Here is a 25,587-nt window from a genome sequence, read left to right on the forward strand (position 1 = left end):
TGAGGAAAAACAAATAATTTTTATGTCTTCATAACCTTTTAAGATCTATAGTCAACCGCTTTTCCCAAATCAACAGAAACCCACATTTCTTTCGTTCTCCCTTGGGCTTTGGCAGTACGCTTAAAAATCTAACCAAGCATGGCTCTGCCAGATCAGAGCTGGAGTCAAATTCACCCAAAACCCAGTGGTTTTTTTGGCACGCACCTTGCCACTGAAAAATCATCTTCCCTGAAGGCAGAGTGCATGTGCTGGTGTTAATCATAGAAGAGATGTATGTGCACTTGGGGCCAACCTTTTTGACTGCAGGGGCCAAAGGTTTCTGGAAATTAATGTGGATTGTGGAATATTTGTAAGCCAAGCTAACTAAAACTATAGTTCACTTTGATCTGTAAAAACCATACCTGGCATGAACAAATTGATGAGAGTAGTTTGCTCCCGAGAAGAATATTAGTGTAGACATATGGGATCACCAGCAGATCCCTCTGTCTGGGGCAAGGGATCAAACTCTCCCAGTGCCTACCTTTTAAGGATACCCGTGACCTGATGGCATGAAACTGTTTTTTCCCAATGCTTTCTTAAAGCATTCTAATATCCCTTCTTCAGTACTGAGAATGGAAACAGATGAGAATTGGGGCATTACTGTGGATGAGCACTTCCTTTCTTCATGGCCCTACCTGTCAGTTTCAAGCAAGGCAACAGTTATTCCACAGGGACTGCCATTCTCGAGGAAGAAAGCAGTAAGCAATTTCTCTTAAAATCAATGAAAAAACCCACCAGACTGCAAATATTAAACAAGTTTTTCAGGGCATAGGCTTTGAGGGACTGTAATTTTTGAATTTGAGTTTATTTAATACTGTCAGGAAACTTCAAATGCAGATGTTTTTCTGATATGTTGCCTCTCTTGCAGACCCTTCTTTTTCCATTCTGCTTGACACCCCCTTGGGTTTAGCTTGCAGTCTGATTACAGCACTAGCTTGTACCAGCAGGCGTTATTGACTTTTAGAAGGAGGTATGTACATTTGATGCTGACTTTAAAACTTCCTCACAAAATGTGAAATGCTTGCTCGGTGTTTAAACTTGTTAGTTTCTTGCTGCAGCTTCTGGTTATTACCTATTAGTAAGGAGCAGTAGCGTCATATATAAGGTAGGCATGGAGTCAGCTAGAGAAATTGAAAGTCTGAGCCCCTGCATTTTTTAATTACACTGATGTGTTTCTGGGACCAACAGCAGGCCTACTCTAGCTTTCAGTTGTTGGCCACAGGTCCTGATACAAGACCAGCTCCAGTGGCACCACGCACCAGAGCAAAGCCTGTCCTCCCGTATTGCACAGCCCAAATGCTTTCCTGCCACTTCTGAATGCTCTTGGGTGGGAAGGTGAAAAGCTTCAGGCTTCAGCACTTCAGCTGTGGGCTCCGACTGGTGTGACACTTCTGGAGGCGTCAGCTTTGATTTAGCTGGAGCAAATGTTTACTGACCTATTTCAGAGTCCATGGCAGATGAATGCACTGCCTAGTAGCTTTTGTCAAAGTACATGTAAAAGGACTAGACTCAAAGATGATTTCTCCTCAAAGAAATGACAGCCTTAAAAGAATATAGACTATTAATGGATACAAGTAGAATACAAGGAAATGAGTGTCTTCTCTTCAGCAGGGTAGGGCAGTGGTAGTGTTGGCTTGTTTATTTTTATGACTGACAGATGGGACAATAAGATTTCCCCTTCAATATCAGCACCAGCACTTCATTGTCTTCCTTAACTCGTGCAGCTAAATTTTTAACCTGGTTAACCATGCCAGCTAAAAAATAGGCTTAACCTGGCCTGGTTGTAACTACACGTAAATCTTTTTGAGGACTAGCCATTACTATTAAGAACTATTACTATGGCAGCAAAATTAGCAGGGCAGTGTTGAGTTTCCTGGTATGGAGTTCTGTTGTTGTAGGTACAAAGTGTATCTTCCCATCCCAGAAGAAGCTTGTGCCCAGTAATGGGCACAAACTTGAGCATAGGAAGTTCCACCTAAACATGAGGAGGAACTTCTTTGCTTTGAGGGTGGCAGAGCACTGGCACAGGCTGCCCAGAGAGGTGGTGGAGTCTCCAACTCTGGAGACATTCAAAACCCGCCTGGACGCGTTCCTGTGCAACCTGCTCTGGGTGACCCTGCTCTGGCAGGGGGGTTGGACTAGATGATCTCCAGAGGTCCCTTCCAACCCCTACGATTCTGCGATTCTGCGATTCTGCGATTCTGCGATTCTGCGATTCGCTGCTCACTCATAACTTAATGAAAAGTTTCCACCTTTAGTGATAGGCTTAACTTTTACTTAGCAGATCTCACAGAACTGATTAGTTGTTCTAAAAAATAATTTTAATGACGCTTTAGACCATAGCTTTTTATTTAAGTGACAAGCTAATTCTGTCAAGTCTGAATCTCTTAGTCGTGCAGCATTCTATATTTTAACTGCTTTTTTAGAAGGTAACTTACTTGTTAGAACAAGTTCCACTACCCTGTTACAGAGTAGCACCTTAATTTTGTCAAACTTAGTCAAATTTTGATTTTCACACGTTTTCCTTTGCACTAGCCCTCAGCTCGTATTTCAAATATGTACAGGTTTGCAACTGCATGAAGCACTTATCAGATAATTCTATGGAAAAGGTAGAAGTGAAAGTCAGTGGACTCTAGAATTAAGTCTCCTACTGTCCGTCCGTAGTGGACTGTAGGTTGCTTGGGTTCTAAATTTATATCATACCTTTTAAAGAAAAATACTTCCTTTTACTTCTCCAAAATGGCATATATATAAATATGTTCTGGCAATACTGCATTGCTAAAAATTAAGAGCAGAGAGGAGCTACTTCAGAATACCTTAAAATACCAAACAACATGCTCCAAATCAAGAAAGAATAGTTAAAATGAACTTGGATATGCCAGAGCAGAGGTCTCCAGGTTGCCTTTGTAAGCCTCAACAGTCAGACAAAGAAAGTCTTGAAATATTCCATGTGCTTGGCAGACCTAAGTCACTGGATGCGGAGGGTGGTGGGGCTTGCTTTTTATGATTAACAGGAAACAACAAGGAGGTATTTTGTTCTACTGTAAACGAGTGATGCTAGGAACTTCCAAAGTGTCCTGGTTTTAAAACAAACAAACATACCAAAACAAAAAAAATACTATTACAGATCCAAGTCATGATTTGCAGATGAGCTCTCTGTGTGGTTAATCATCTCCTGCGCATATGGAAAATATAATTTGTCATTTTGTGAGAGTGGGCTGACAAGACAGACTTACAGATGGGTCAGGAGGTTTCTTTTGTGACGGTGTTCTTTTCAAGTGGCCATTACAGGATGGAAACCTTGGAATGAGAAACCGACGGAGCTTTTCTGTGTTAGTCTCAAGCAGAGCAGCAGGGGAGCATTTAGAAGAAACGAAATGTCTTTCTCAAATTCTTTGATGTCAGAGTGAAACATTTCAAATTTTGGTGAAAAAGTAGTATTAGAATAACAACTATTTCTTCCCCTTTCATTTTTGAAGGAAGAAGTTATGAAAGAATAAGTTCTAGGAATGAAACATATTGCAGTTTTGAGAAGACTGTAAGAAGCTGTCTAAATAGCGTGTATGTTCAACTTCTGTGCTCAAAAAGGGAGCTTTGTATAGTTCTGGAGAAATGTAATACCCTTAGAAGGACTGAAGCCTCTGCTGTCCTAAACTGTCATCTGTAAGACATGTTAGTTTAACGTGCTAAATGTTATGTTTGAATCCTTAAAAATTAAAAGCTCTGGATTTCTGTAATTTGATTCTGAAATCAATAAGTGTGTGGAGACTGTGAGATCATAGGCAGGTAACCTGCACGTCAGTATGAGCAAAAGGGTGCTGCACGTGAGCATGGTGTAGAAACTGAATGCTATGATAGCACTTGGCTATTTTATGTCCGTTTTTTATGGGTGGATCTTATGAAGCATTTCAGAAAAGATCAGAACTGCTTACCTATTTTAGAATGCAGGAGCTAGGGCAGGTTTAAAGCACTTTAGCTCCTTCTAATACCCAAATAGTAGATAATTAGAAGGAAGTTAAATTACACATTCCCTGACAGTCAGTCTATTCTCCACTACAACAATCTTTACCAAAAAACACAATAAAAGCATACTTTGTTTCAAAATTTTAAGGTTAAATAGATTCAGTGTTTTCCAGAAAAATAATGTAATTGGGAGAAAGGTAATAATAAGACATCGATTTCTATGGTGCATTTAGTGGTGTTATTTAAGCCTATTCTGAGAAATATTCCTGTTTGACGAATGTAGAGCACATCAAATGGAACTACTAGGTGACAAAATCAGAACAAACCAGTTCTTTACATATTATGTTGTAGAGCTGTAGAGCCCTTTCTGCAGGATATTGTAAATATCCAAAATTTACACAAGTTCAGAAGACAGTTGAGTAATTTCATGAAAGAAAACTCTACTGGGGATTATTAATCATACAAGTATCATATCTGGCCCTGAAACCCTGTAACTCTCAAGCTCTGAACACTCCTTTTACTCATAGGAAGTACTTCTGTCTGTTTGTACTCTTCCTAAACTTTTGTTAGGGATGGGAAGCTGTAGTCAATAAGCCTTTTAGGCTCTCATCTAGCAGTCATTTTTTGTTGTGGATCTTCTGAGAACTGGAATGGTTGTTGCCTGGCTTGTACTGAGAGAAATCTATTATTGAGAGGAACAACAACCAAAAAAAGGCCCTGAAGATAGATGCTACAATTCTTTCAGAATGGCACAAACAGAATTCCTACCTGTCATAAATAGAATTACATTAGTACTACCCAAATGCTCAGTTAATGAGCTATAAACATGGGGAGATGTCTGTTCCATCCTGTACGTTGTTAGGACATCAGGGATTGTTCCCCCCTCAAGCTGTTCCCTCACCAGCAGGAGGGGGAGCACGCAGGTTGCTCCTCACGGCATAAGTTGGATGCAGATATGACCAGAGCATGAACAGATTTATTGTCCTGTTCCAAGATGCATTGATAGTGTGCCCTCAAACACCTGATTTGTTTCCCGTTACACTCCCTTCTCACTTTTTTCCCTTTACAAGTTCTTTCCATTTGCCATCCTCGTTGCTCCTTAATTAAATGTCTCAGTCCTGCTTCCCCTTCCCCACTGGCTTCAGTTCTGTTGACTGGCAAATTCTATTAAGCTAGCACTCCCCTTCTATTATCTCTAGTGCCTGCCTGCCCTTTCTCGTGTTGCTGTCTTGTTAGTGGTGCCATAACCACAGGGTGAGCCACCTGCATATACGCTGCTGCTCCTCTGTTATCTGTAGCATCTCATGCTTGGTGGTGGTGTTATCTTGTTAGAGGCGCCACAAGCCTGGGCGTGCCATTTGCACGCTACCCTGATGTCTTGTAGGCTGTAATTCTTTGTGTCTGTGCCCCAGAAAAGATTGCAGAATAATATAGTTTACATAGACCTTGATGTTCACATAACTATGGATGTGGCTGGGGATTTCCTGAAGTCTTTGTTATTGGGATAACCACAGCTGTTTGTATTGGAGATTAGGGAACTTGGTAGCTGGAAAAAGGTAGACTTGGAAAACGGATCAAACCCTGAGCTGGGTAGAGGACGTTTCTTGAGGAATAATTTGAGATTTAGGGAAGAAACGTGAGACAAAAGAACAACTTACTTATTTTACAAAAATGTTTCACCAAAAATAGAATCTTCAGAATTTACAAAATTTGCTCATGGGCAGTCAGTAAACCAGAAATCAAAATTGACAGGACCTGTCAAGCGGGCTGCTGGGGAAGCTCAGCCCCTGTCTGCTCTGCTCCTCACCCATCAGCCTGCCTGGAAGGGACTTGTCAAATTCAAATTTATAGTCAGGGTAAGTGGAGTTGGTGTGTTTTTTGTTTGGGTTTTTTTTTGTTGTTGTTTGGCTGGTTGATTTTTGTGAGAGGAGGGGGAGCTGGTTTTTAAACATGAACAGTTGGTTCTTCCACAGGGAACTTCTGCACCAGTTCTATTCTACCAGACACTTTGTAACTCAGTGACCCGACATAGGTAGTATTTCTTGGAAATTATTAGGATGACTTGGATGTATTGTTGTCACTTTTGCCACATAATTGGGCTTATCTTTGAAGAATTTCTTAGAAACAACTGCAGTAAACGCCATAGATTATTTTGGATATTTTAGGCTGAACTATCCAAAACAGTTTGAGGGATAGCAAAGGCTTTCCCTTCTGTGTTGTACTTTTAGGTACAATAAATACTTTGATCTCCTTTGGGGAACTCAAAATAAAGTGTGGAATCAATAGAGCTGATGTGGTAAACTTGAATGGTTTTACATACCTGCCTGAAAAAGGCAGAGAATCAAAAGAAAGGAGTAGTGTGTGCTGGAAGACAAGTCCAACCATGGCCTTTCCTTTCTCCAAGCTTGCAAGTCTGTTAACCCTATAGCTGGCTTCCCCGTTTCTGCTTAGGAAGGGACAGAAACCATAGAATGGGTTGGGTTAGAAGGAACCTTGAAGGTCATCCAGTTCTAACCCCCCTGCCATGGGCAGGGACACCTCCCACTAGACCAGGCTGCTCAAAGCCCCATCCAGCCTGGCCTTGAACACTGCCAGGGATGGGGCAGCCACAACTTCTCTGGGCAACCTGTTCCAGTGTCTCACCACCTTCACAGTAAAGAATTTCTTCCTGATATCTAATCTAAATTTCCCCTCTTTCAGTCTAAAACCATTACCCCTCGTCCTGTCGCTACACTCCCTGATAAAGAGTCCCTCCCCATCCTTCCTGTAGGCCCCCTTTAGGTACTGGAAGGCCGCTATAAAGTCTCCCCGGAGCCTTCTCTTCTCCAGGCTGAACGACCCCAGCCTGTCTTCATAGCAGAGGTGCTTCGTTTGACTGCATTGCATTATGGACCAACAGCCCATCTTCTATATTTTTTTAATGATACCTTATGTATTTGTCTGAGGCACCATATATGCCGAGAAACTGTTAAGTTTAAATGGCAATGCAAAGCTAAAATTTTTGCTTACTGGGGGACTAAGTCTGTACTGGGTGGGTGGGGTGGAGGGTGTTTCCTCCTAATAATACTACACTGCATGAAAGTCATCACACCATTAGCTGTGTTACAGATAGCACAAACTGGAATTATGCTCCATTTGTGCTGTGAAAGCTATAAGGCATTTGAAGCACTTTTTGTTAACAGCTTAGGAAGTGCAGTATGAAATTTGAGCCACTGTGACCATCTGCTCTCTCAAATCCTTCCATATCTCAGTAAGTTGTCACTGTATCTTCTGGCAATGATTCTTGAGTGTTTGCCTTTTTCAGTAACAAACCTAACACTTGTGTGTTTCATTGTCTCCTTTTCTCATTTACAAAGATGTTCAGGAGGAGCCCTTACTCTCTGTATGCCTTTACTTTTATCTTGTTCTCTTTTTTGTCTGTTTACAAATAAGTAGAGCTAATTTTTCAGCCTTTCCATTGAGGAAAATATCTCCATGCTTCTTAATTGAATTCTTTCTTTTTCTTCTGTATCCTCTACTGCCAGGAGGTGATTGGAACAGACCGCTAGTACTCATCTTGGCTGTTTTCATTTCCTATCAGTTTTATGGTTTTCCATTAATTTCCTTGTACAAGTGAGCATCTGATTTCTTCTGCCTGTCATGGAAGCACGAGCACAGACATTCTCCGTAAGCCTGTGACAGCTCTTCTCAAACCCATGTAGAGCTAATAAAATATTAACAGTACTATAATTTGCTGTCTCATTTATAAAGGCTTCTTGCTGAGGAACATATATAAGAAAAATGTTGTGTAATGCGTTAATATGCTATGTATAGCACTAGAAGAAATACTACGTAAAGGTTAAATTACTTCTACATAAAGCAGATTTGTATAGATTTTTAAAGCTGCTTTTAAGTTGTATCCTTCCACAAAAGGATTCACTGAATATATATACTTTTCAGTATAAAGGTGTCATTTCCAAGCTGTCTCCCTTAACTCCAGCTTGAAGGAAGGAAATTATAGATACCAGTAGGTACGTTTCATTTGTTGGATATGAGGGCAAGTGTCTTACTACTTTTTTGCAAATGTGTTTATGTGAACTGGAAAGCTAACTTAATCTGGTCACTCTTCTGTAGTGGAATTAAGCAAAAGGCGTAAAGTCTGAGCGTCATGTATTTTGGGCACTTCACCAGAACGGGTTCTGTCATGATCCACAGGCCAGGTAATCACGTAACTGTTTTAAGAGGAAAAACAAATGCCCCACAAACAATGGTAATGCTGAAGTTTACAATATCAATTTCAAATGCTGTGATAAAACTGCTAAAGGAAAATAACTGATAGCGTTTTCTGTAGTGGTGGTTCTCTCACTGTTCGTACAGAGAGACGTGATGACTAATTTACAACAGATTTTTCACCTCAGAAAATTTGCTACAATGCAGCCCATGTTCCCTGGAGATAGTTTGAGGGCTGCAGGAATAAATCTTTCTTAAAATAATTTTCTTCTGAAATCAAATGCAGCCCTGGGTAAGCTGTTTGATTAGCCCTGACCAAGATAAGTAGATGTAAATGTGAAATGAGCAGAAATCGTGAATTTGTGCATGACACTGGATCTTCATCATGTTTCGCCAGGTCTGATTATCTTAATTGTTCTTCTTGAATCTTTCAATACTAAGGCAATAGCTAAGTAGATAGCTCTTAACTTCCTGTCAGAAATGAGCTGGCAGTGTTTTGCATAGCTGAAGTAGTTTATTCAATACAGAAAATACCTTGAAATATTTCTGAAGGCTGGGAAAAACCTTTAGTGACTCATAATTCTCATCTGAAATATTTTAACCAGCCACAACCTTGGGCTGGAATTTGAGTTGTGTCCTTGTTGTCGATGGGGAGAAGCAGGTCGATTTACTTGCTCTGTGAAATTTAGGTAAATATGTGCAATCCATACTAAGTTTAATGGGATCTGGAGGTCCCTGGTCGGTCCCTGCCGCAGCAGGCTCCGCGCTGGGGTCAGCTGGGGCTGCTCAGGGCTGTGTCCCCTGCGGGCTGGAACCCACCCCCCCAGCATCTCTGGGCAGCCTGTGCCTCGGCCCTGCTGGCCCCAGGGAAAAGCCTTTTCCTCGGGTCCCATCTCAACCTCTCCTGCTTGGTCCAGCTGATGCCCCTTGCCTCTCTGGCTCCCTCATCTCGACCACCTCTCCACAGGTATGGGCGTTGCTGCCAGGTCCCCCCCCACCCCCCGCAAGCTGTCCAGTTTATTGGTATCTTTCCCTGTACTGGGAGTGCCAGACCTAGACGCAGTATCTAGATGTGGTCTCCTAAGCGCTGAGAACAGGGGGATGGATAATCCTGTCAGTTGATGGATGGGCTGTGGTCCTGCTGGCACATGTGCAACTCTCTGTGCACCAAGAGTCCCACACCTTCCCTGCAGAGCTTCTTCCCAGCCTGTATCGTTGACAGGGGTTATGGACTTTGCATTTGTCCCTGCTGGATTTCATGAAGTTCCTGATGGCCAGTTCCTCCAGCCTGTCTTGGCCTCTGTGAATGGCAGCCCTGATTCCCAGATGGGATTTCCCTCCCTCACCCCAACTTGGTGTCACCTGCAAACTTGCATCACAGCCTGCAGGTCACTAATAAAGATATTAAAAGGAGGGAAAGGGGAAAAAAAAAAAAGTCAGAAACTAGTATCATCTGCTTTTGACCTCTGTGTAACTGGTTTTCAGCTGTTGGGAAACAGTCCAATCCTTTTGCTCTAATTTCAGGCTATTAGTCTGAAGATACTTCTCTGAGGGTAGCGGTAATGATGCAGACTTAGCCCTTGATCTGTGCAGTGACTGCGTATCAGATTAATCTATGTAAATACTTTTCAGTGAACAGGCTCTCTGACTTCTGAAAGTGCCGTTTCACCATGGCCACAATAATGAGCTTTGGCAGTGGAGTACTTCAGCCTCTTTAACTGGATGCAGGAGAGAGGAGAGGGGAGTGGAAAGGAAGAACTCATGTGGGGCACGGGAAGAGGAGAAAAATATTTAGAGCTGACAATTAGTGGTGCATAGATAACAATTTGTTATGGTTTCGTCTTGTCTGGCCTCTTTTCAAAAGCTGATGGCCTGAGGATGGGGAAAGTATTTATTGCCAGTACCCAGTACTTTGGAAAGCTTGAAGTGCCCTGCACTTTGTGAATTGAATGACAACATCAAGCTTAGTAAGGTTCTGCTTAACTGATATCTAATGGTTTTTATAACTGGTTTGTTTTTACTTTGTTATTAGCTAGTGAACTAGGCTGGCGATAGTCCCAAATCTACCAATAATGCATGGCTCGCTGTTTAATTTTTTCCCTAAAGAAAAAAAAAATACTATGAAAAAATGTTTAAAAATATTTGCTTCAAATGAAAGCAATTAGATAAAAAAAAAATAAAACTAAAGAAAAATTGCATTTAGAAAATACATCTGAAGTGTTGCTTTTCAGTGCCAGTCTGGCATTCCTATCACAACTAAAACTTCTTACCAGTAAGGATAGTCTCTTGTCCCACCCAGTTTCTGGCATGTGCCCTGGTAAGGAAGCAGGATTGTGGGATGAATGTAGACTCATTCTGCAAGGGGGAAAAACTTCTGGTCAGTGGTTGTTGGTTTTTTTGGCTGTTCCTGTTTAGTTTTTGTTTTGAAAGATACCCTGGATAGGTCAGGTGTGGACAGAAGTTTGCTACTGACTTTAGCGGCAGAATAAAACTTACATGCATGGGAGGGGAGATTGTGAGTTCAACATGTGCAAAAGAAAAATAAACAGGTTCTTTGAATCCCCCTTACTTGCTTTTTGTGGATTTTAATCATGCTCTGAAACAGCAACTTGAATCACCTTGATGTTCATCGCTTCATCTGGATGTGTTGTGCTGCACAGCACTGTGCTTATTTTTTATTTGCATTACCTCTGCTGAGATTGGGAACTTCAGTGGCAGCATGGCTATGTAGTGCCAGGTACCTAACGAACAAGTCGGAGATGCAGTCTATGCCATGAATAATTTATAATCTAATTAGAAGCAAACCTTATCAAATAACTGTTTAAAGAACAGTAAGAGAAAAACAGAGAACAAAAGCATGATTGTATCATGCAGTTGCGGGAGCCTCACTGTTCACACCGTTCAGCTTGGGAGTTCTTGGAAATTATAGCAAGTCATAAGTAGACCAGGAAAAAAAAAATGACACTGAGTGGGATGAGTCTATGTATACCACTATTATTCATAAGAGTAGTATTTCCACAAATTGCTTTCTTTTTTCTTTCCCTTTTATGACATTAGTCAAATTATGCATGAACTTCAGAGGCTGCTACTAATTCTGCACAAGATCAAAGAAATACTTTAGCTTTTTGTACAACTCTGCAATGCTTTTCTGTTTTAAGTGAAAATACTTCAGCTTTCTTTCTGGTTATCGTCAGTAAAGAACAGCGACTTGAGTTCTTGCACATTACCTTATGATGGATATGTTTTTCTTTTAATGGATATTTCACTAGTGCAAAACACCTGTGTGATTTGATTCTTTAAAAATTAGTCATCAGTGACTCTCCTTACAAAAAAAACATTGGAGCGTCACTGATTTGTCCATCGTAGATATTAAAAAAAAAAAAAAAAATAAAATCCAAACTGCTGAAATCATAGGTTGTCTGAAGAAACATCATCTACATCTTACGCTAGTAATAAGGAAATAATTTTTCAGTCTATCTGTTAACGAGTGCATCTGACTCTTTTGTTCAGTGTTTGGAGAAATACAGTGGTCTTGAGTGACAAGCTGTAGGCTTCAATTTTTTTTCTGAAATGCAGATCTTGGTAACAGTTGCTAAGTTGTAAGATAGGGGCTGTATGGCTTATTCTTTAGACTGCTCTTTTGTTCGTAACTGGATGACTTGGACGGTTCATTTCAGATTTCCATCTTGTGTATGTATACACACATAAATGGCAACTGAAACAGGCTGAAAATAGAGCATCTTCAACATTAATGTTGGCTATGCTCAATTTTGTAATGTTGCACTTCGATACCATATTTTCATTTCTTTTTCCACTCTTGTAATTACTGAGAAGGTGTCATTGGTTCCCCCACTAGTAACTGAGAGCTGGAGGCCAAAACAGTTCAACAGATTCTTAATTGATGTTTTCAAGGCACATGTTTTAAGGAAAAACTCTTAAAATGCCTACAGAACGTACTCAAATCCTAGCTTACCTGAGGGGAGAAACAAACAAATATATTTTCCGAACCCCTCCATTTTCAAAGGGATTAGTGATTTCTTGCATATCTATTTTGCTTTCTATACATTGGGCGAAAGACAGCTGAAGTTGAGCAAATGAATCTAAAACTGATCTACTTTGGATGATTCAAGGTAGGATGAATGCTCTTACATTAGATTTGGGTAACTGTATGGGCAAGATTTTTGAACCACACTTTCTTTTTTTCTTTTCCTGAAATCGATAATTTTGTTTGGCTGAAACTGGCCAGACCTTCAGCTTCAGAAGGTGCAAGGACAGTGCTCTCTGTGGGAAGTGTTGTATGTTGTTCTTGCCTTCCGAGTTTTTGTTTATTCAGGGAAAGGGTCTCAGCTAGGGTGCTTCTGTGCTGCACCAAATAGTTTGTTTTTCTTATACCCATGATGTTGGGCTGGCCAGGTAAGAAGCAGGCTGTAGATACCAGTTTGTACTGAATGATATTAGTGTTTAGAGTATGGAGGTGAACTCAGGTCTTCGTTCAAGCCTCACCACCCTGTGACTTCTACTAAAACCAACCATGCAATACTTAAAGCACTATGGCCCAGCTCTCAGAAACTAACTGTAAAGCATTCTGGTATCTCCATTTTTTTCAGTATACTCATAATTTTAGAAGTACTTTACTGTTCAGAAAAGAGAGGGATGCCTGACAAATGAGTAAAGCATAGCTTGTTATCATTGAGTAGTTTGGTATGTCGTATAATCATTTTCAAATGAACCCCTTTTTTTTTTTTTTGTTGCAGACATATCAAAGCGTCAGGGCTGCCGTTCTTATTTCTTACATGAAATAGTCGTGTTTTTCCTGTGTGCTTGTGCATTAAATAAAACTTGCAGTAATTGAATAAGTGCATAAAATACCTTACCTGCAAAGTTCCTGTTCTCTTTAGTCACCTTTTAATTAGAATTCTTGTTACAGAATTAATAGAATAATTTATTCCTTTTAAAATGTGTAACAGAGTGAAACACTGTGCAACATCTGTCTCTGGTTAACAAATGATGCCCAGAACAGCATATGATGAATATTAGTTGGATAGTTTAATACACTAGTAAAGAGGCTTACAAGCTACTGTGAGGAGTAGAAAATATAAGAATAGAAGCTTATCTGTAACTTAACGTAACACATGTGGGAATCATACTTTGCATTTCTGTCAAGCTTTCCGTTTGAGGATTTTGAACTGCTTTGCAATACAAATGATGAATTAATCCTTAGAATAGTCCTTAATGTTTTTATTTTCCCTCTTATTTCCTTTTTTATATGCAGATATTAGATTTTTTTATTATTTTTAATTTGGTTTTGGATTTAATTTGTTTTAGGATCCTGAAATGCTGAGGAGCAGCAGGAGTTTGCTCGCACATCCCTTTCATACAGAGCATTAAATACAGAACCATATAAAATATTTCTTGATACGATGTGCATGGTTGATGTTAATGGAGAAGCTTGTAGATCGGTTTGGCTACCTTAGCTCTATTGTCATTTTAAGAGTTGTAGGTATTTCCCCCACTCGGTGCGTGGCAATACCCCATGCTGTGGGTAGCACTCTCGGACAAACTTCCGAGTTGCCAAGAGTTCTTTGTTCCTATCGCAATGCAAAATAAAAGCGTGAGCTATATGGCAAGTGCCTAAACGTTCCCAAAATCTCTAGCTGCTCTTTAGTGGAAAATAACAACTGGGAATCCTTGTTACTGGCCTGTTAACTAATGCAAAAGTCTCCTTTGGGGTTTTACTTGGCTAAGTGGAAATCCCGTCAGGAAGCACTTGCAGGAACTCCTCCTGCCTGCGTGGGCTTCGGACCATGCTTGTCACCCACCTGCTAAATTAGAAACGGTGACACATTGGCAGTGACTGTTAAACAAACATTGACAGTGTGTGGCTTGCTTTTAACTCGGGATGATGCCATTAGGAAACGAGGTTATAAACACCAGAAATCTGTCAAGCTCTTGATTTGCAATAATCTTCCTGCTGACAGATAAGAAGTGGTTATACATATACGTGAAGGTTCATAGTGACAGGATTTATTTTATGTGTCTTGAAGGAGAAAAACAAATTTCCGTTGCTAGTAGGGAAAGGGAATATGTTGTCATTTGTATCTTCTTTTGTCAGATTCAAGGAAAAAACGTAAACAGTATCCAATGAGATGAACCTTCTTTGGATATTTGAGACTTATTTTTTTTTTTTATTGCTTTGTTTCCAGAATAAGAAATAGTAACTAAAAATGAAGAGCTTAGAATAAAATTCTGTTGACTATAAGTGCTAATGTTTAATTTGAAATCAAACTCTAGACACCATTCTACCTACAGAAAACCTCATCTGAATACAAACCAGTTTTATCTAGTTTTCTAGTGAATCGTGGTCTTCAGTCAAGAAGTTAACTTTGAGTTTTTGTTTTATGAAAAGTTGCTTAAAACGGATGTTGCCAGCAGTCTAGCATAACAGTGGACAGCGTTGGTGTAACTGAAAAAACCAAAACTAGACATGTATCACTCTTAGTCGTATGTGCATGTCTGCTTAGATAAGGTCATGAGAAGAACTAACTGCAGTAGAACACCCTGCCTCTTTACCTAGAATTTCTGCTATAGAGCAAGTCTGAATGGGGTAAAAAGCTACAAATACCAATATAAATTATTTTAAAAATCCAATTTAATGTTTTTAAGGCAATCCAAGGCAGTTATTAGTGATTGAAACACTTCCAGATGCAAAAGAAATTGGGGTGTGTTAAGATTACATGCCGAACTGCAAGAAAGGATTGAAATAAAGAGTTTGAAGTACTACCAAAGCAATAATAGTGAATTATGAAAAAGTAACAAGGATCACGCTCTGAAACAAGGAAAATTGTCAGATGATTTCACAATGTATTTGTGTTTCCTAATCCTAGAAAAAGTGTTATTTATTGAGATATAGAGAAAGATGCACCTATTACTTCATGTTTCTAAGATGCAAATCATTCAAGACCGGATCAATAAACTCAGTTAATTACTTATATTTCTTTAGACGTGCAATGTTACACTAAATACCGTTATGAAGATGATGAAAGAAAAATGTCACACTTCTAATAAATAAAAAGGACAGTGTATTGTCAAAAATAATTACTGATAATCAGTAGATTTTGTAAGAGCATATGAAACAGAGCTGTTATTTATGCAGCATGATTTTATGAAAATTTATAGTGAATCGGCTGAAGGAGATCATACAGTTTTTCATAGAGAAATCCTGATTGGTGACAGTACCTTCGAAGGTAACATTACATTTATTAATAACAGATTTCTAGAATGACTGTGAAAATTTTCAGCTGTACTAGGTTTGGCTGGTATTTGGGGACTGCGAAAGCAGTTGACAATAGATCTTTTGATGGGTGTTGGGCAAGATGACCTCCAGGGTCCCTTCCAACCTCAAACCTTCTCTGATTCTGATTCACCGAGTCTCATTTATGTTCCGTTAGTTAACAATAATGGGAATGGAAAGTGAGAAAGTAGGGCTTTCTAAAGCTTGACTTTTTGCTAATGCTTAATGCAAATTGTCCTCAGAGTGAAGAAATCAGCTGGTGGTTGTGTTTTGGTCACAGACTTCCCACGCTGGAGATACTATGAGACATTGTGGTGGGTTCACCTGGACCAGCAGCCAGGCACCCACACAGCTGTTGGCCCACCAGGTGGGCTGCAGGATAGAACAGGAAGAAGGAAAGGGAGAAAACTGGTGGGTCAAGATAAAGACAGTTTATTAGGTGAAGGCAGGAGGGGGCAGGGAGAAGCGATGCAAAGGCAATCAATCACTCACCACCTCCCACAAGCAGACTGATGCCCAGTCTGCCACCTTGGAAAACACCTCCTTCTTCCTCTGCCCCAATTTTTGTTGCTGGACATGATGTTATAAGGTAGGGAATATCCCTTTGGCCAACTGGGGTTAGCTGTCCCAGCTGTGTCCCCCCCATCCTGCTTGTTGGGGGAATCAGGGAAGGGGCAAGAGTTAGAAAAGGAGAAAGCCTTGATGTCGTACAAGCACTGCTCAGCAATAGCCAAAACGTTGCTGTGTTATCAACTTTTTCAGCCACAAATTCCAAACACCATATGGGCTGCTCTGAAGGATGGTAATTCCATCCCAGCCAGACCCAGCAGAGTCATCAACCAAGCAAGTTGATTTGTACAGGAGGAAAGTTTAAGTGGAACGCGTATAGAGTTTTCTTACTAATTCTAGGGACTTCCTTCATTTCCCTTGCTGATACTGTGAAAGAATGAAGTTTTAGTAACAGGAAGGAGAGGAGGTTCAGGGAGACCAGACTGAGTGAACATGTAGTTCTGGTAAGAAGAAGCTTAAAAGGTGAGAATCGCTTAAATGTGTAAAAAGTTCAGTGTAATCTGAGAGAATATTTAATTGAACAATCAGAGTTTAGTAGAGATTAGACAAGCAAACTGTTACATTTTCTTCAAAGTTTTGTTTTGGTTTTTTGGGTTTTTTTGGGGTTTTGTTGTTTGTTTGTTTGTTTTTAAATTGTCTCTTCGTTTCTTGGGCATCCAGTCTTCTGCCTTCGTCCCTTGTCTTGGCATGGTTTAAATGGCTCTGTTGAAGGTTAGGATTTCATGCAATGAAATTCTTTTCCTTTAATATCCCAGTTCTAGAAAGTGCTGAAATTCTTTTCCTGACATCCTCGTTAAAATCTCCCCAGTTTGTATGTAACTGCTAAAAATAAACCTTATTAAGTTTCTTATTATTTTCACTCCACCTGGTACTGCAGTAGTTTGCATCTAAATACCACTATTACTGTGCTGATTCAGCATTGCTCTTGTTTTGTGCCTGAACTCTTGGGTACTCCTGTTCGAATAGAACTGTGTATCCCACATTTCAAGTGGTTTATGTGTCCTCTGTAGACATTATATTAGAGTGCTCTGGAAGATGGCAGTAACTAAAATACCAACAAATGGAAGTGCATTATCATCATCTTTAGGTTGGCCAGCATTATAGCTGTAGAAAAGGTTTTTGCTTCTGCTTCTGGAGAACAAATTTGATATTTATTTTTTTTTGTAATGTACAGTGGGTTGTGAAGCATTTTAAAATTATATTTCAAAATGCTTCTTTTAGAGTTCAAAAAAGAAATGCACAGGTCCTTTTGCGCATAATGTCAGACCTTCACCTTTTTTTTTTTTCTAAGTGACTTTGCTGATATCAATTACAATAGCACACTTCGTTATTCTTCAACAGAAGTGGGGTAGTATTTTGGCATTTTCTGACTTCCTAAGTAAAAAACAGTGGCCCATTTTTTTTCTGAAGATGTAAAAGCAGCCAGCTTACTAGTGAAACAGTGCTAGCTAGCCAAGCCTTCAGCTGCTGCTTCTGATTGTGAGTGACCTGAGGTAGAGCTCCATTGGAAATGGACTTTGCTAATGTAGACACGAGGCTTCTCAGTAAGCTGTCAGGCTCTTCTAGAGTTTGAGCTTCAATGAACATATCTTGGTAAAACCAGAAGGACTGAGCAATACGTCTATGCAAATGTAACTCTGCCTATTGACATCCTGGAGGACTAATAAGGAATTATTTGAAAGCACTCGGGTGAAATAATTTCATTAGTTACACTGTAGAGAAGTTAGAGAGTATCTGGAGTCATCTGGTCAAAAGCTGTTAGACTCTTCATCATTAGGAACTTCTTTTTTTAACAGGATCCTTAATGTTATGTTGAAATACAGATGTTCTCAGTAACTGTGAACTTTATTCAGTTATAACCTTATCTCCTTCTATGACAAGGTGACCCACTTAGTGGACAAGGGAAAGGCTGTGGATGTTGTCTACCTAGACTTTAGTAAAGCCTTTGACACTGTTTCCCACAGCATTCTCCTGGAGAAGCTGTCTGCTCATGGCTTGGATGGGTGTACTCTTTGCTAGGTAAAAAACTGTCTGGAAGGCTGGCCCCAAAGAGTTGTGGTGAATGGAATTAAATCCAGTTGGTGGCTGGTCACAAGTGGTGTTCCCGAGGGCTCGGTATTGGGGCCGATTCTCTTTAAAATCTTTATCAATGATCTGGACAAGGGGGTTGAGTGCACCTTCAGTAAGTTTGCAGATGACACCAAGTTAGGTGGGAGTGTCGACCCGCTTGAGGGTAGGAAGGCTCTGCAGGGGGATCTGGACAGGCTGGATTGATGGGCTGAGAGCAATGCTATGAGGTTCAACAAGGCAAAGTGCCAGGTACTGCACTTGGGTCACAACAACCCCGTACAGTGGGGCCTGGGGAAGAGTGGCTGGAAAGCTGCCTGGTGGAAAAGGACCTGGGGGTGTTGGTCAATAGCTGGCTGGATATGAGCCAGCAGTGTGTCCAGATGGTCAAGAACACAAATAGCATCCTGGCTTGTATTAGAAATAGTGCATCCAGCAGGAGTAGGGAAGTGATAGTACCTCTGTACTTGGCACTGGTGAGGTCCCAACTTGAGTACTGTGTTCAGTTTTGGGCCCCTCACTACAAGGAGGACACTGAGATTCTGGACGGTGTCCAGAGAAGGGCAACGAGCTGGTGAGGGGTCTGGAGCACAAGTCTGATGAGGAGATGCTGAGGGAGCTGTGGTTTAAGCTGAATAAAAGGTGGCTGAGGGGAGACTTTATCACTCTTATAATTAACCTGAAAGGAAGTTGTGGAGAGGTGGCGATCAGTCTCTTCTTTCAAGTAATAAGCAATAGGACAAGAGGAAATGGCCTCAAGTTGCGCCAGGGGAGGTTTAGATGGGATATTAGGAAAAACGTCTTCACCGAAAGAGTTGTCAAGCATTGGAACAGGCTGCCCAGGGAAATGGTTGAGTCACCATCCCTGGAGGATTTAAAAGACATGTAGATGTGGTGCTGAGGGACATGGTTTAGTGGAGGACTTGGCAATATTAGGTTAACAGTTGCATTTGATGATCTTAAAGGTCCCTTCCAACCTAAACTATTCTATGAATTAAAAAAAATCTGGATACTGATTTGAGCATGTCTCCTGCAAACAGAAAGGTGAAGACTGCAAAGATAAATGGTTTTCTACAAAAGGCTGTTAAAATTCATTCCTGAACTACCAGTGCTAGGAATTTGGCCTAAGTAAAGAATAATTATCAGCAGGATGGGTTTATTTAAATGGCTACTCAATATTTTAGAACTTTTTCTTTCTTCTGTAGCAAACAAAGCTATTAACAAATAGGAAATTCATTTAGTGGGAAACTTAATACAATTTTTTGATTTTCACCGGGGGAAAAAACATGTAGAGTATTGAATTCTAGAAATTGAGACTTCTTGCTAAGGAAGAAGCCCAAACTCACATGTCCAGCAGGCAGTGTTGATTAAGATAGTTGTTTTAGGCTACTACATGGGTGGACTATTTGCCCAGTAAGTACAGTAACACTGAGTCCTAGTAACTTTTTGCTAAATAGCCTATCATATTTGTATCTAGTTGGCATAACTCCTGTCCTCTTGAAACACTAGAGGGCTCACTGACTGCTTTTGGAGTTGCATTTTGCTTTCAATGTTATGTCCATAAACCTCCAATTATCTAAAGCAAGGATGTTCTAAAGGCGCATTTTCTTAGTAGGAAACTTACTAAGCTTAGAGGTTTTTATCTAGATCTAGACTTTCTGGAAGAGTTCTAAATTAATACTTTGATTAGATTTTGGTGTTTTTCTCTGTGGAAATACTTCTTTAAGTTTGGGGTCTTTTCCAAGTTACTGGTTTTGTCTGTCTGCTTGGCTTTTCGGATTCATGCATTATAATTTCACAGAATCATAGAATTGCTGAGGTTGGAAGGGACCTTTAAGATCATCGAGTCCAACCGTTAACCTACCCTGACAAAAGCCACTTCTAAACCATGTCCCTAAGTGCCCCATCTACCCTCTTTTTAAACACCTTCAGGGATGGTGAATCCACCACCTCCCTGAGCAGCCTATTCCAATGTTTAATAACCCTTTCAGTGAAAAAATGTTTCCTAATATCCAATCTAAACCTTCCCTGACGTAACTTGAACCCGTTTCCCCTCGTCCTATCACTTGTCAGCAGGGAGAAGAGGTCAGCCCCCATCTCTCTACAACCTCCTTTCAGGTAGCTGTAGAGGGTGATAAGGTCTCCCCTCAGCCTCCTCTTCTCCAGGCTAAACAACCCCAGCTCCCTCAGTCGTTCTTCATAAGGTTTGTCCTCCAGACCCCTCACCAGCTTTGTAGCTCTTCTCTGGACACGCTCCAACACCTCAATGTCCCTCTTGTAGCGAGGGGCCCAAAACTGAACACAGTACTCGAGGTGGGGCCTCACCAGTGCCGAGTACAGGGGGATGATCACTTCCCTAGTCCGGCTCACCACACTATTCCTGATACAGGCTAGGATGCTGTTGGCCTTCTTGGCCACCTGGGCACACTGCTGGCTCATATTCAGCTGGCTGCCAACCAACACCCCCAGGTCCTTTTCTGCCGGGCTGCTTTCGAGCCACTCTGCCCCAATCCTGTAGCGCTGCATGGGGTTGTTGTGACCCAAGTGCAGGACCCGGCACTTGGCCTTGTTGAACCTCATACCATTGGTCTCAGCCCATCGGTCCAGCCTGTCCAGATCCCTCTGCAGAGCCAACCTACCCTCAAGCAGATCAACACGCCCGCCCAGTTTAGTGTCATCTGCAAACTTACTGAGGGTGCATTCGATCCCTTCATCCAGATCATTGATAAAGATATTAAAGAGAACCAGCCCCAGCACCGAGCCCTGGGGGACACCACTTGTGACCGGACACCAACTGGACTTAACTCCATTTACCACCACTCTCTGGGCATGGCCATCCAGCCAGTTTTTTACCCAGCGAAGAGTACACCTGTCCAGGCCATGAGCAGCCAGTTTCTCCAGAAGCAATTTTTTCCTAAGAAGCAATTAGACAAATGTACCTGAGTGGTTAGACTCAGCAAAATGGGAGGACATTTTGGAAAAAAGAAAAAAAAAGTTGTTCTTGGTTAACATGCAATAATAAATATTATTAGAAGGTAGTGTCCACTGCGTGAGTCAGCTTCCTGTCATACTATCGAGGGGTTGACTAATAATAGGGTAATCAGAGTGGTTAAGAACTCACACGTGCATTTACAGTGCAATATGATCAAAACATCAATCAGTTGGAAAAACTAAAGGCAACTGAGTATATATGGGACATCTTGTAGTGTCACTTTGTGACTGTCTTGGTTGAACTGAACTGGGTCTGGAGGTGTTCCTGCCTTTCCCGCTTGGTAACTCTGATACTCATGGGAGTCGGACTTGGGGAATGAGATAGGACAAAAATGATTGTTTTCTCAAAACAAAAATTTCACTTGCAAAAGTTTGTTTCCTCAACTGACTTGGTGTGAGGATAGATGAACACTGCACCACTTATGCAGGAGAAGGAGCAGAGATGTGCTAGGAGAAAAAGGAGAGGGAAAGGGAAAGACTAAGGCAGTACTGGCTAGAGCAATTTTAATTTTGTTATAATACTGCATCTTCAGGCACTTTGATTCAGACCACTTAATTACAAGTTTAGTTTTTAAAAAAAATAATAAAAATAGCCCTACTGTGTGGCGTTCCCAGATTAAGATTAAACAAATTAAAAGATTCTGATGTGATTTTATGAGAAAATAAGCTTTGACAATGTCAGGCTCAGTGCAAGGCAGGATTTAGCCTGCTGAAATCTTTGAGAGTTTGTAGGTTAATATCTAAAGCTGAACTTGCAGCTCTGGCGCATGACGGCAGGGCAGAATAAATCTTTTTTTATATAATATGCAAAATTACTGGAAAACTTCAATTGGTGAATTATAAAATATGCTGTGGCCAAACGACTGATTTCATATTATCTTGATCACTGTAGCCAGGGATTGGGAATGCCCCATAGACATAAAATCTACCACTTGTCTGCCTATTACACTTCTGTGTTGGGACAAAACGCCCCGTCCTTGGAGAGCTCCAAAGCCATTTTGCAGTGAAGTCAAGCAAGGGACACCACTCCTGTCATCTGGCGTATTGGTGCCATCCATGGCCTGAGACCATTTCCACAGAGCCTCTTACTCCCTGCCTTTCAGCTGAGATTTGACACCAGGCTAACCTTCTGGCTGAAATAGCTCACGTATTAAATGCAGATGCCAATTTTTGCATTTGTAAAGCTGGGCCTGTAAGGGCTCTAGAGGAAATTAACATCCCTGAATTTTACTGCAGGATAGATGTGCATTTGTGCTTCCATAAATAGCAAAGAAACGTTTATTCTCACAAGTGTAGCAGTACTCTTGAAAATCTGTTGTCATTTATTATTGTCTGGCCTAATGTAAATTTTTAATTGACATAACTTTCCTATGTGATTTGAGAAAAGGAAAGAAAGTGCAGGATTACTATTATCAGCGTGTCCCAAGGCTGTTGCTTTTAAATTTGGGATTATAACTGTTATTTAACAGAATTACCCTTGACACGCATGGCCTCAAGAAGAGGTCTGAAAGCAAGGGCAGAGCAGTGTTGTCAGCTGACAACCTGAAGCAGTATCTTTGAAAAGGTCTGTAATTGTCACTTCTTGCTAGAAGATGACCTCTGGCATTCCCAGCGCTGTTCTGCCTTGTGGAAGAGGGGAGGAGGGACAACAAGGAGGCAAAAATCTTTCCTTCTGTTACGTGAAGCCAGGCTGCTTGTGGTGGCCCTTAAAGAAGTGCTCTTCCTGAGCAGGCACTAAAGGTGGTGGTTGGTAAAGGGAGGTGTTGGACCTGCTGGAGTGGCCGTGGTTCTTCACCAGGCCTGCAGAGCTCTGTGCGTTGTCCTCACTGCATGTTTGAGGAGGGACAGGCAGGCTTCTGGCTGTGCACCTGGACCACCCCCAGAAAGGACCGTTTTGGCTAGGTCTGGCTGATCGTGGTGGTAGAGTGTGTGAAGTGTCCTTGAGTTAACCCGCTGCCCCAGCTTCTGACGTGGATGTCCTCTGCTCTTAACGCAAAACTGCTGTGCTGGGTTCCCTGAGGCAGTTTCCCAAAGCGGTATTTATTTGTGGTGCACCTCATTATGCAAAACACATTTTTTAGTGATAGTTTAGTTATAAAAGTTCTCAGCTATTTGTGCATAATGACATGTGAAAGTAGCTGCAGATACATACAGTAGTATTTATAGTCATAGAAGATCATATCATAATAACCTCAAAATCTTCCCTAGGTGTTCTGCCTGCCCACTTTACCTTCCTTCTTCTGTTATTAGCCATACTGATTTTGAAGAAATTTTATGCAAGAACGTCTCTGCCAGAATCTGAAAACTACTGTGAGCATAATTTTGACCTTGAAAATTCCTGCTCTAGGAGAAAAAACTTCTTTAAAAATACTTACTTCCCTCAGTTTGAGGTGTATGCTTAAGGGAAATAAAATCTTATTTGAATTGGTTTATAACACAATAAATTTGAGTGTGTCTTCCCCATAAACATGCAGATAACGGTAGAGGTAGATGGGACAGACATGGAATTCTTCTGGTAACCATCCAACCCACTGCCCCCCAGAAACACAATGCCACTGTTATTCTGTATTGAGTAATGCATACAACGTGAGTTTAATTAAGCATTGAATTAAATGTTTAATATTGAGAATACTCTCAAGTCAGTATTTGCTGTGGCTTCTTGCTAAATCAACATTATAATCCTGCTTTCGTTTCCCTACAGATGATGAAACATGCCTGGGATAATTATAAGCGTTACGCATGGGGATTAAATGAACTGAAACCCATATCTAAGCAAGGACATTCAAGCAATTTATTTGGTGAGTAGAGTGGATTTTTGTGCTTAGTGACGTTAGCGTAAAACAGTAAATCAGCTGAAAAGCTTATAGGTGATAAACATGTGTTCCTTCTACCCTCTGTCATGCAGCGTGTTTCTTGCTTATGTATAAAAAGTAACAGTAAATGAAGGTTATGCTTTCTATGACTCTTATAGATTACCTTCTGAATGAGAATAAATGGAGCATGTCATTGCTGCGTGATAAAGATGTAGTTTTGTTGCATTAAATACTGCCGTGCCTTAAACTTTTCCTATGAAGTGGAACGCATTGATACCACATTCAATAAGCAGGAAACAAAAACTGTAGGGGGGGGGTGGGGGGGAAATCCTGTACAAAGAACAAAAGATACTCTCTACATTCATGAAGGTAGCTGAAGCTGTCTACAGTTTTCAGGAATTTATTTCCATTACTTAAACCAAACTTGTTAATCTGTATCAGTCAGGCTCCCTTTACCAGGACATGGTCCTTTCATGGACATACCCATTATTTGCACCTCTAAATGTTGCCCAGGAGATGCTTAAATAATGCACAAGTTGTTGTTATTGTAGAACAAATACAGAGCCGAAAAGTTCTAGTAGGAGAGGCATGCCGCAGAAATGCGGTGTAATGAGGCAAGACTTTTTCAATGTGCAAGTGGGACGTAGGGTTGGATGAACGGCAGCTGAAGAGCAACAGCATTCTGAAGAAGCATTAGAAAGCAGTCCTATGAACTGTCATCATCTTCATTTTTGCAGAAAAATGAAGAATTAAACTGTTTGATGGCAAACTTTGTATTCAAACAGCTTCTGTTTTCCAAACAGAAAGCTGAAAAATGAACTAATTTCTACAGCTGAGACAAAATCAATATATTATTTTGATTTTAACAAGAACTTACTTTAAATGTTTGGAAAAGATAGTTTGAAGTGGAAACATTTCCTAAAACAGCCTAAATAGAGCACTTATCAAATCCTCAACTATATTTGGAAGTTGCTAAGAGACAGCAGTTGTGATTACAAAAATAATTTTGAAAATACAACATCTACGTTGATCTTGCTGCACTGCTTGTCTACCCAAGGTAACATCAAAAATGTAACTAGGTGATTATCATATAGTTAGTTATTGGACTTTAAACATGAGTTGGGTGCTTGAAACCAAAGTAGTTTGGGTGAACTTCAGGGTTAGGTCGGGCTTCTGTTCTCTTCTGTTTTCTTGAAAACTAAAGTTTATTATCTTCATTCAGGTGACTGATAGTTGTGCAATTTAATATCATATTTGAAGAACTACTTAATGCAATCCTATTTTCTTTCTTTTCTTGGAGGACAACAAAATGTCGTGTGATGTCTTGAAAATTAAAATGCTTAAGGTAGTTTCATTTGGAATCAGAAGTGGTGTAAAAATTGACAAAGTTTGAGTTCTTAATGATGTTGCATGGATTAGCAGAAAAAGCTGTAGATGTATTTCCTTGTGAAATTTTGAAGCAGGAGTTCTGTGGATGTTGCATAAGAATAAGTCACTGCAGGCACTATTCAGTGTGAAAAAGGACAAGTGTGGAATTTGAAAATAAGACTGCATTTAAAGGAGTAAGAGCCAGTCTAAATGCAGATCGCTTTCTCATCGTGGTCATCTAGTATAAGATCTTATTGCTGAGGAGATTTCCTTAGA

General features: G+C 40.6%; 1 protein-coding gene across 1 annotated transcript in view; it reads left to right on the forward strand.

Annotated features, from left to right (window-relative positions):
- The window catches only part of MAN1A1 (mannosidase alpha class 1A member 1), a 154,339-nt gene that overhangs the window by 16,732 nt on the left and 112,020 nt on the right, over positions 1–25,587 (forward strand). Inside the window, exon 2 of the mRNA XM_054194409.1 lies at positions 23,832–23,928. Coding sequence (XP_054050384.1) covers positions 23,832–23,928 — 97 coding nt within the window. The remainder of the gene's footprint in view (positions 1–23,831; positions 23,929–25,587) is intronic.

Source organism: Rissa tridactyla, chromosome 3, assembly GCF_028500815.1.
Source record: "Rissa tridactyla isolate bRisTri1 chromosome 3, bRisTri1.patW.cur.20221130, whole genome shotgun sequence".
In the NCBI taxonomy this organism is placed as follows: domain Eukaryota; kingdom Metazoa; phylum Chordata; class Aves; order Charadriiformes; family Laridae; genus Rissa; species Rissa tridactyla.